Source organism: Vidua chalybeata, chromosome 6 (assembly GCF_026979565.1).
Source record: "Vidua chalybeata isolate OUT-0048 chromosome 6, bVidCha1 merged haplotype, whole genome shotgun sequence".
NCBI classification, from domain to species: domain Eukaryota; kingdom Metazoa; phylum Chordata; class Aves; order Passeriformes; family Viduidae; genus Vidua; species Vidua chalybeata.
Window position 1 is genome coordinate 38,517,070 of NC_071535.1, and position 12,246 is coordinate 38,529,315.

At 37.8% G+C, this 12,246-nt stretch overlaps 1 protein-coding gene across 6 annotated transcripts in view; it reads right to left on the bottom strand.

The window, feature by feature from the left end:
• PHF21A (PHD finger protein 21A) overlaps positions 1-12,246 on the bottom strand; it is a 124,506-nt gene that overhangs the window by 17,984 nt on the left and 94,276 nt on the right. For 3 of the 6 annotated variants that reach the window (XM_053946164.1, XM_053946167.1, XM_053946165.1), the window contains 3 exons: positions 6,250-6,450; positions 2,329-2,583; positions 444-530 (listed from right to left, as the gene is read on the bottom strand). In XM_053946164.1, the coding sequence (XP_053802139.1) occupies positions 444-530; positions 2,329-2,583; positions 6,250-6,450 (543 nt within the window). The remainder of the gene's footprint in view (positions 1-443; positions 531-2,328; positions 2,584-6,249; positions 6,451-12,246) is intronic. The other 3 variants (XM_053946166.1, XM_053946168.1, XM_053946171.1) reach the window with 2 other exon arrangements.

Below are 12,246 nucleotides of genomic sequence, written 5' to 3' on the forward strand. Positions count from 1 at the left end.
CTTTCCTGAATCTACTGGTTGTAATCCTGCTGGTACAGGTCAATATGCTGGTAGGTTTCTTTGCTGTTAGAGCACATCATTCATTTAGCTGCGGTCAGCCAAGACCTTTTAATCTATGCAGCTCCTCAGCCAGTCAGTCCCCAGCCTGTACCTGTGCAGAGAGTTAGTCTATTCCAGGTAGAAGACCATCTTTTCTCATACTGAGGCTCAAGAAATTCCTGCTGGCCCCTTCCTTTATCCTGTCTAGGGCTGTCTGCATGTCAGCACTGCCTTGAAGAATATTGATTGCACCCTCAAATTTGTTATCATCTGCAAACCTGTTGAGGATGAATTGTCTTCTCCAGCACATCAGCAGTAAACGCCATACAATGTTAATCAAAAGTCTCTTCTATCTATGCTATAATTAAGTTCCTCCTTCTATTGTTTGTTCTTTGTATACTCACCTGTGGAAGAAAATTTGGACGAGGAGTAAGTCTGGGAGGAGGGATGAACTGCGGCACTTTTATGGGCTGAGGGGTAGCCTGAACCTGCTGTAAGAACATGAGAAAGCTCAGTAAGAGGTAAGAGGAAACTTTAGCTTTGAAGTTTTTCACCAAAATCAACATTCTGAATGTACTTTCAGACCTGATGTCCTCAGTTTTCACTCTGTAAATAATTTTTCATAGCAAGAGGTTCCTCATTAGAAATGTATTAAAGACAGAACTAAACCTTATTTTCTAGATCCTACACACCTTACTTCATAAATTGCAGGCATATTTCCTTTTAGTTCAACTGTACTAGCTATTGTGCTCTGCAATCTAAAACCATTTCATTTGATGATAATAAAAACTTGTATTTGTTTTAATCATTAAAAAATGGCATTACAACAGACAGAAAATAGTAACATTTTGAGGTCCAGCTCTATGAGCTATGGTCTTTTTATAGCGAATGACACACAGAAGAATGAGAGAACAACTCATGCAAATAGCAAAGATTTGGAAGTTACAACTCTTTCAGCAATATTAATGACACTATGAGGGCTCTAAATACCTAACTTGAAATTTTCAAAAGTAGGCTATTCATTTGAAACAATTAAGATCTGATCTTAAGGAAACCAAAGTACTTCCCTGAAAGCATAACTGAAATCAGCTGCATGGAGCTGCCACATGATTAATCACTGAATAGCACTACCAGCTACGATGAGTACCTGGGGAGATTCTCTGAAATTAATGTCAATGTTATTTCATACCCTCCTATACTTCTGTCCACCGACATAAGATTGCAATTTTCTTCAAAAAGGTCTTGTACTGATTAATTAGTACCCAGGAAAATATTCTGATATTTTTGATGAAATTTGCTACAAAAACATAAATCATAGACTAGTATTAAAATAGAATTACCTTCTCAAATCAAAGTTATTCAGCAAGGAAATTAAGTACAGACACAAAGAAGAGATGACAGTGGTGCAAGGGATGACACAGGAAAAGGGAACAGTAGAAAAAACTCCACTCACAGTCTTCTCTATTCTGATCACAAACATATGCCTCATTAGAAAGCAAAATTACTTCCATCTGCATTAAACTGTATTTTAATAAATATAGGTAAATTAGCTTTATGTTTAATAAAGCCATAGCCTTTACTTCAGAAGTAAAATTTCCCTGTCATGTTGTTACATAATGCCTGGTTTCCAGACCAAGAAGCCTACATGATCCAGATCTCTGAAACAGTGCTTCTTTTATTTCTAGGTGGCTTGCTATTCTGGAAAAGACTGTGTGATGTAGCTAAAGCACAAAATTTGTATTTCCAAAATACATGTTTTTAAAGAAACAGCATCTGTTTATGTGTTTGAAAATGTGCTGAATGAAGACATGGTAGTGGGCAAACTCAAGGGATGTATCTAACACCAGAGACTTTGTCATGCAAAGGGAACAAGAGATTGATTCAAAAAACTCTAAGATGAAGACTCAAATTGATCAAATGAAGAAAGTCTGACATCTTCTTTGCCTAAGAAAAGAGTAGGAATTCTGCAGAGCACAGCCATACAGATTCAGTAAGGGCAAAACAATCACTACTGCTCCATGACTACGGTTACTAACAGGGGAAACTTTACACAGAGGTGATGACAGCACTGATTTAATTCTATAAAGCAAAACAGTAATAACAACCCATATGGAGAGAAGATGTTTTTCTTATAGACTATCGCTTTAGCAATGTCAGCTAGTGAAGACTCACACCATGCCCCTACTATCCTCATTTCTGTGAGAAACCCTGACTGTTTATTTTTTTCCAATAGCCCTCTTGTTAACCAAACCCACACATATCTGCAGGGCAAACACATGAAACGCTTACCAAAGTTACTGTGTTTTTTGTCACTATTTGGACTGCCTCAGCTCCTGGCCCAGTGACCTTATTTGTTGTCTGGAGGTTGACTGGTGCATTCTGCGCATCAGTGCTGAGGACTGCTTTCTGATTGTTGTTGATAGCAGTAACCATGGCAATGGTAGGTCTCTGACCCACAACAGAGGCAGGCATGGTCGCAGTTGCTGCTTTCAAGACGAGAGGTAGTGTCTTAGTGGTGATCATAGAAGCTGTAGTTACAGTTTTCTAAGGGAAACAGAAAATACACTGTAAGAGACAGAGACACTCCGTATCAGACAGGACGTGGGTTGGTTAGTCAGAAACAATAGACAGCATGAGAAAGAAAAGGCAGCTCTGAGCCTATCTACCTGCTGTTCAGACAAGCACATTATCTTATGCCTCTGAAAACTGGATAGCTAGAAGCATTCTCATTTGAGGCACATGTTTGGTCTGTTTTAATCACCTGCAGCATTGCAGATTGAATCAAAACCTATTCCTGAGAAAATTACAATTAAGTGTTAGCAGTGGCATATGCATTTTGGATCTTTTAGTTTCATATTACTTCCAAATATGCACTGTCAATATCAAACATTTAAGGTGGAGGTTTATGAAACATAGCAACAAACTAGCTTCTCACTGAATAAAACTCATATTTTCAAATGGAAACTGTAGTTACAGTGATCCTCACAATCAGAGGAAGAAGGGGAAAAACATTCATAAGTTGATTTTTTTAAAAACAAAAATATAATTTTTATTTTGGGCATCCCAGTCTCAGCTTTAGTGATACATACAGTTACCTTGCACTGAACTTTCTTTCCTAAGAGTATCAGTAGGGTTGTCCTGAAGTTTTAAGAGCTGGCTGTTAGCCTGCCCAGCTGCAGGCAATTAAGTTTACCTTCTGTGGAATGGGCTAGTTTTGGAATGTGTATTTGACACCATGATTACTCTTGGGCTGTTTTAAAAAGAGTGGTTTTGAATCATGTAACACCATTTATCTGAAATGCCTCAGCACATAACGCCGAAAATTCCAAAGTTGAAGCAACTATCATTTCACAGTTTTGTTTTAAAATATACTGTCTTCCAAGATGCTAAGGCAAATGGACTTTACAAATTTCATTCAAAAAGCAACAAGGTGAGGGTCTCCATATAAAACCAGAACACGATGCAAACAGAAAACTCATGACACGTGACACTCGACAGAATGGCAAATGATCTTATTTCTTTTCACTTTGGTGTAAAAAATCCATTGCACCAATGGCACTGCATCTTCAAAACTTTAGTCACATGATCAAATGCTCTTAGTACTAAATAACCACCATTCGCTCCTGATGTCAGCTCTGTGTTCTACAGAGGAAAAAATGGAAAACCAGGGATAACGCAGTCTTTGTGTTCTGAACATACCTGATTTAGACTACTTGACTTTAATCATACAAGACCTTTATCTTTTTTCTAATAAAACAATATATTTCCAGTTGAATTCTTCAGTACTTTCACCAATACTGCTCCCTTAAACAAAAACAGAATTTACCTTCACACCTCTAATTTCATAATAATTAAACTATGTCCCCTAACTGTTAATTATAAACAAGTGTGAAAAAATTCACTGTATAATGCCAAATCAAAGGATAATTTATGCTTCAGTTTTATACATTTATGAAAAATGCAGACATAATTAAATTGTCCTTGTTGCAACATGGTTGTCTTAACTTTTTATCTGAGATCTAACAAGCTTATCAACCTCTGCTGCACCTTCCCCAAAGCAAGAGGCTCCATTCCCATAATGCAGTAACATTACTCAAGCTTTTCCAATGAGATGTAACGTGGTATCATTTTCACAAGCATTACATGCAACCATAAACGTTTTAAAGAAAAGTGTAATCAATCATATAATGCAAGACCCTGACTCTTCCAAGGGGTTCTACTAATTCTGCAAGTGCTCAGAGTACAGCTTCAGTCAGAAGATCATAGAGCTTGAATATCCCTGTTACTTTGCTAAGCATTAATTAGATCGCTTATTCTAAAAAGTAGTCAATACATTAATTCATGCTGAAGTTGCATTCATAGTGAGTCTGCATTATTGCACATAATATTGCAATAATATGACCTTTTAGCAGGCTTGTTATGAAAATTTTAAAAGACCTTCTTACTGGACATATCATGTGTCACTGTTAATTATGGCATATATACCTGGATTCCTAAATTTGATTACTCTGAAAACAATCACTGAAAACATTCTCTGTAGTGACACAGCCTTGAAAAATATGTTATTTACAAAAGCAGGCATAGTCTCTCTACTGTTCATAGAGAGACAAAGTATTTCACCTTTCTTTGCTGAAAGAGATTGGGAGACAGTAAGACAGAGGCAAAACCTTAGATACAAAATGTGTAGAAATAAGTGAGGATACTTTACTATTTTAACAACATAAATAAAACCAGAAAAGTGTTAAGGATAAAAGCTGGCTTATTTATCCAAGGGACAGGACAAACTGCCTTCCAATTTGTAACTACATTCCAAGTACTACTGTATCAATGGTAGTCAGAAGAGAGTAGCAGTTTTTGGACTGTTTCGCTAGAGGGCTCTTTAACTTTGAACAAAACCTCAATTTTTACAACCTAGGAGATGACCTGGAAGTTAATGAGTCAATTCAAAGCCTGGAATACTGAGAAACACACGAAACTGTGTTTGCTGCTCTCATGTTTCCTGACTGAGAAACAGAGATTACTGATACAACAGTGATCCATTGCTTGCCTATAAATACTTTAGGACAGAGTAATAGGTTGCTTCTTTGTTCCATTTTAGCTTTGATATTGATGTTGCTGCTCAAAATGCATTTTCCTTAGTTAGGTTTGCTTCATTTCCTCAATGTATTTTTCTCAAAAATACAATTAGCTAAGCTTCACAAATGCATTTTAGAGCGTATCCAAACCAACTTGCTGAGTTAATAAGAGAACTAACAGCCCAACCATTTCTCTCTTCTCTGCTTTCAGAAAAAGGGAAGATGAGAATCACAACTGGTCAAAGCCATGTGTGTGATTCATTGCAATTTGCATAAAGCAAACTTCATGGGTGAATTCTGTCATCTGCCTATCCAGATAAACATGAGCTCTTGAGACTGCATCAAGAAGAAGAAAAGACTTCATATACACTTCTTTTTACAGAACACCTCCCTGCATTTTCTAGCTGTTTTATTAGCACACTTTTGTGAATTCAAATATCTGAACAGGAGAAACTTGAAATTCCCCTCTTAAGCAAACTACTTTCTCTGTTGAGTTCTGGGATTATGTCTCTAATCCTATACTGTAGTGAAATTCAGTTCACCTTCTCAAGGAAGACCTATTTTCTAAAACTTGAACTCTGCAATTAACACTATATGCTTTTAGACAAATCCTTGAAAATTCAGGTAAGTATTTTTTGGTATGACCTACATCTGTTTAAAAAGGACCAAGCAGAAAGAAGAAGGAACTGTTTTCTTGCATTTTGTTCACATTTGTAGAGGGCATTTGGTTAGTCATTTAAAAAGAAAGGATTTTAATCATATACCTCATACAGAGTGTGTAAAGTATTTACTGTTTCTTGAGACGTACTAGGTCAGACTCATTCATACACCTAGGGAAAAGACAGGCTCATTTGCTAAACTTTCACTTATTTTTAAGAAAGGTGATACACTGCCACCCTTCTTTTCTGTGGGGTTATGATTGAACTTTTAAACAGTACATTGTTTTTTAAACTCAGATTGGAGATTTTTGCCAAAAAACCCAAAAGACCCATATCTGCATATTCATAGAAGAAGAAATTCATTTGGTATACTAGCAGGCATAAGTGAAAGCTTGCAGTTTTCTGTCTGCACTTTTCCTTTTTTTAATTTTCATTGAGCTTAACCTTTAGTAAGAAAAAGAATTGTATCTTTTTACCTGTGATCCTATCACGTTTGGAGAGGGTGCCGTGGACTGTTGCTGCTGTTGATGGTGATGTTGCTGTAGCTGTTGTAGTGGTTGTGGCTGTGGTGTCTGTAGTTTGTTTTCTGACTGTGCCAATGGCTGTATTTGAAATTTACTGTCTGGCTGTTCCTGCTTCACTATCAAATTCTTTCGAAGCTGTTCCACCACTCTTTTCTAACAGATAAACAAAATCATAAACAGAAATGATGACAGTTATTTAGCTGCAGGTAGTAGAGAAAATAATAACACCTAAAGATACATTAATTTAGTGTAAATAAGGAACTGCTCAGAAGCTTAGTGAGACTTCTCTTTTTGAAATTTTAAGTATTGGTGTTATCTAATAGACACAGTCTAAAATTGGCTACAGAGGAGTATTACAGCCCAGCAAGGTGACCTCACTGTTCTTGTAGAAACCTACTGACCAAAATTCAGCCTATTCACAAACCACTGGAAGACCTCAGAAACCTATATTTACATGATTCCACATGCTTTGACTCCTTCAAAGACACACACTCCTAAATAGTGACAAAAAAGAACTTTGGGTTGAAGCCTCCCAGCTGACTTCAAGGCAACAGGCATGTCATTTTGTACCAGGCATTGAAACTGAGTAAGAGACAGTCAATTTGAGTGCAAAGGGGGATCAGGAAGGGCACTGATGTATGATCCTTCTGTTCAATATTATTGTCAGCTCAAATAGAATCAGAGAGCACCTACATGGGAAGAAAATGGCACAGATCTATTTCTTCCAGCTTAGGGGCTTCATATTACATTTTAGCTACCATTAAAGTTTGATATTATTTTAAAAGAGGTCTCTTCTCCTGGTAGCCATTGTGCACCTTTAGAAAGTAACAGGATTTAAGATCAAGTGATTTGCAGCATAAGATACATAAGATACATGTTATCTGCATGGATAGTAAGGGCTCACAATTTATGTTCATATGTTCATATTATACTTTAGTGTAGACAACAGCGAAAACGCTGTGAGACTTTTTTTACCTTCTGACCAGAAATGGACATTTTTACCTATACTTTAACCACCCCCAAATTTGGACAGTTTTAAAAAGATTTAGCTATATACCTAAGCCCCCTTGATCAAGAGCATATACACACTCCCAAGAAATTACACAACAAGGCAGTCATAGGAACAGGACCATGAAGTCAAAGGCATGGGACAAGCTGAACCAAGAAAGCTCCGGTGGAAACAGGAATGGTCAGGAAACCTCTACCAGAGCCAGGTGCTGAAGTTGCACTTACATGGAAAATAAAGTTTAAAATAACACAACCATTTTGACAATACCAAATGCTTTGTTTTTTTTGTTTTGTTTGAAGCACTAGTATTCCAACACAGTACTAAACATAGAGATGAAGGGAAAAAAAACCCAAAATCCAGCTATTTACTACAACTGGAAGAATATTTTTCCTCAAATTTCATTCGCACATGTTTATGAAATTCTGAGCTAAAAAAAAAATCTGTTTTCTTCATTTGATGGATATACAGTAGACTTATGATTTTAAGTATCTTGTTTATGATGAGCTAATACAGCACAATGCCTCACACAGTGAATGTGTACCTTGAGCCCAGAAGAAAATAACAAAAAGGGCAAGTTCCCAAACTGACAGATTTGAAAATTGGAACTTTAAAAAGCCAAATAAAAACTACAAGCAACAAACCCCACATCCCTGTTTCATAATGTCGAAATGTGTGAGCTCACATGATTGACCTTTTAGCAAACGACTGAATTCAGCAACTTGAAGGTAACAGAAGAAGGACTGCCTGGCTTCTACAAAACCCACAGCCCTGGCTGAAGATGCCTGCTCAGCTCTGACAAGAGAAACACAGGCCCAACCTCGCTGAAAATTCAGGGAGTTAGTAAAGTCCTTTACTAAAGGAACTATTTTACCCTGCATCCAGTGAAGTGCTAAAAGCTGTCAAAACCTAAAAGCTGTAAACTGTTTGCTCCCTTCTGAAACACGGATTAAGTAATAGTAGTGTAGAAGGCATTTCCCTAATTCAGATATTTCACATAGTTTTAAATGTTCTGTGTCCATCAGCTTGCTCATATACATAATAACTGAACAATCATTTAAAATTGCTTTCTGAAAAGATCAACCATGTTAACATGCAAATCAAAGTGCAGTGTCAGCAAGCAGATACAAGAGCTGAAAACACAGCCAAGGGGGAGGAGAGGAGAAGGCAGCAAAGTAGGAGAGGAAACAATGCAATGTACTTATAGAATACCTGCCAAAAAGTGGACTGCACATACACTCCTCCTGCACAGGAGGCTAAAGAATTACCATACCCAGCATGAACAGGAAGGGAGTTTTTGTCTTCCACAGCTGCCAGTACAAAATTCAGGGATAATGATGCTCTTCTACTGATTCCCTGACTGGAGGAAATCAGCAGCAATGGCCCAAGGATGAATTTCCATCTTGTTCTTTACAATGGGAGGAACATTAGTGAAAGGATAAAGAAAAAAAAAAAAAAAAAAAAGAGAGAGAGAGAGAGGGGGAGAGGCTGAGGACTCCTCTGCCACACTGCTACAGCAGGACAAGAGCCAGCAAGGCAAGCAAGGGAGCAGGAGCGAGGTGAGTCACATGGCATTCACACACTGCCTGTTCCACCCCCAGGCCTGAACCACGGCCTGCAGAGAAGGGGTAAAACAGGACCGAAGCACAGTTTGTATTAGTGCCTTGTGCAAAAACTGACGCTGCGCATATTTGGCACAAGACGGATAACGTGAGTGGAAAAACGCCGTTGCTCTGGAAGTCTACGCTATCCTGTTGGAGGCTGCTGAGAGCTGCCTGGCAGCAGCATATCCTGCCATCCATATCCGTTATGCAGATATTAAATTGGAAGAAACATCTAATGCTTTTAGGATTCAGAGAGTAAAACTGAAGTTTGCACTGCATGCCAATTTCTTACGCAATTTAATAAGCTGCTTCTACCAACTGTCAGTAAAAAATACCACATTGAACCTACTGAAATCATTTTACTATCTGCAAGACTGTTGAGATTATCTGTTTGTTCGTAATTATCAAGAGAGACGCTCCAAACAACATATTTCAAAGTCCACAGCTGAATTAGCAAAACCAGATGAGTTTCTCAGGGTTGCACCTACACAGGAACTCAGAGCAGATCTCCCGTTTTCAGCGCTACCCTCTGCGTCTCCCTGTGCACGGCTCAGCCCACGCCACTGCTCTGACTCCGCACGCAGCGCACGGCTCCTCCAGCATCCCGCTGGAAGTGCACGTGTCTGTCTGCAGCAACCTTAGCAGAGCCTCCTTCTGTAAGGAATTAAATGGGAGGGTGCTACAAAAGAAACTCTTGTTTACTGTCAAACTTCATTAACACTGTGTTTTAAAATTGTTCCTCATTTATTTGACTGTTCTTAATCAATTTTAAAGACAGTTTGTGCTGCAGAAAGTACGATCTGTATGACTGAGATTTGCCAAGGCTCATATCAAGTCCTAGCTGCATGTCTTAGAGATTGAATGCCAGTCAGATTTAGGTGTTCTAAAAGTACCACAGAATTCTTAAAAAATATTCCTAATTCTTTAAATGTAATCATTGCCATTTTTCCTTTCCACTCATATTTAAGAATATTTCTTACTGACTACTTTAACATTTTAAATTAACTCAATCACAAACACATCATCATGCACACAACATGGGTTTTCTGCATGTCTTAAAGCTCTAGTCGCTAGAATAGTTTCTTTTCCTGCCATAATATGAATGTATGAAAAGCATTTGTCTTTCAAGTTTACTGAACCTTCCTCAAAACTGAATGCCAATCCTCTCGTTACATCCATGAAGCGAAAGAATTTAATAATCTCATCCATTCTTCCAAACTGTATTCTACCCAAAAAGGAACTGCCAGCCCTAAGCAATGGTTACTATCAGACTACTTCCAAACCCATTTGTTGAACAGTGCCCCCATAAGCACACTACATCATCTCAGAGCTCTTGCTGTCTTGACATCTTTATCGCTAATCTCATCAGGAACCGTTCACACCACTGAGTTCAGAGCCCGAGACATCTTATATGACCCTTCCTTAAAGTTAATAATTGCAATCAATATCGTGACATTTTGCTATACCACTTTCTCATTTATGCCACAGGCCAGATCCTAACACAGCATTGGAAGATTCTTTTGGTTTGATTAAGCAGGAAATAGATCTTCTTGATGACGTATCTGTGCCAAAAGAGATCTCTGTGCTCATATAAAAACTACCATGAATATGTTGTTATAGGATAAGCAAAGTACTTGGAGCAAACTTTAAGTAGGTTTAAGGTTTTTATCCTTATTAGTTAAGTGTTATTTCCATTTCAGTCAATCAAGCAAAACACAGTTCTCTGAGAACATCTCGCTTTTAAATACTAGATCCCTTGTTGTATTTGGTGACACATTTTCCTCTTCTTTCAGGAAACATATTCAGAAAAACATCCATACCTAAAGAAAGGTCTGTTTTTAAACTTGAAAAATCAATAAAAATTAAAATATAAAGATATTTTTAAAATGAGAGAGTAAACTAGCATACTAAATAACCTTGCAATGCATACATTTCATATCACAAAACCAAAGCTGATGTGATTTTAGCTGCTCAGCTGCCTGCCAGTGACATGCTTTCCTGCTCTCCCAATCTCAGGAAGCCAGCTATTATGAATCGTCGGTTACCGGTGCCCTCCAATGATCAAGATGTTCTCTGGGATATAAAAGCTGCCTGCTGCTGCGAGTGAAATGGTTAAGAGGAAGTAGTGATTTCAAGTATGCTCCAACTTGGAAGTGGGGAAGATGGAGAGAATTTCACTACTCTGCAATCTTCCTTTCCAGCCTCCCTTCTCTCTCTTTGTCAGTCCTATTCCCAGTCACTACCCAAAGAGAAAGATACCAGAATTTCCATGGCAGAAAGAAGCGAAAAGATTTTAGAGATCTGGTACAATTAGTCTTTAACCTGCAAAGAGGGTGCATTCTGGGAATGGAATTTGGGAATGGAAAGATTACAAGCAAGGAGAGTAATTGTACACTCATTTACTGCTTTAAGATGGTATCTAAAATTTAAAATGGTAAAATCCAATTATAAAAAGTGATGACACAGAATCTACACCAGTAATGAAAAAAATCCTTTTGTACAAACCAGCTTGAATTAAATTCCATTGAAAGAATGATCTAAGGACTATAGAAATATTTACAGCTATTTCTGTGGTTATCCTGTATTTTTATGGAATTCTGCACTTGTGGCTGTGCTTCACTTACAGCCAGATCTTTTTATCAACTAAATCTAAGCCAACTAAATTAGAAAGAATTTTATTTCCAGAAAAAAAGAGTGATACAATTTCCTACTTTTTAAAGGTGATCAAAATGGCCCCTATATCTTTCAGTCAGAAAAGGCTCCCCCCTGAGGCAGAGGTGCTTGAATGCTGAACAGAAATGTAGCAGTGGGACTGGGAGGCCACTTCCACCTCATACTCGAATGCCTTACTGGGCATCATTACTGAAATGTGCCCTATTTCTTTTTATAGCTGAAAAACCTGTGCTTCTTTAAAGCCTTAGTTAAAATACATGGCTATCTAACCTTACCCAGTCAATGGCTGCATTGCCAACACTCCAGTGAGTGTCCCAAAGAGCAAGTGCTGCATTCTGCTCATAGAAAGCACAGCTAAAAGCAGCACAAAGACACAAGGACTTTTGCACACCTAAAAGAGATTGCAGAGCATGTGAGGGCAACCAAATGCTTCTCCTGTCTTTGCCATGATGGGCCTGTGGGATGAACTTACACTTAGAATACTGATGAGCACTAGAGATGAACCACCTAGTTTTGGAACCCTTCAAATTAATGACTTTTCTTTATAGTCTTAATATCTTTAATACAATTTCTGATTATGGCATCTGATACCTTGTGTAAAATGGAATTTATATAAAATTTAATTCCATAAAAATCTACTTTAATATTACGTCAGATAAATATTAT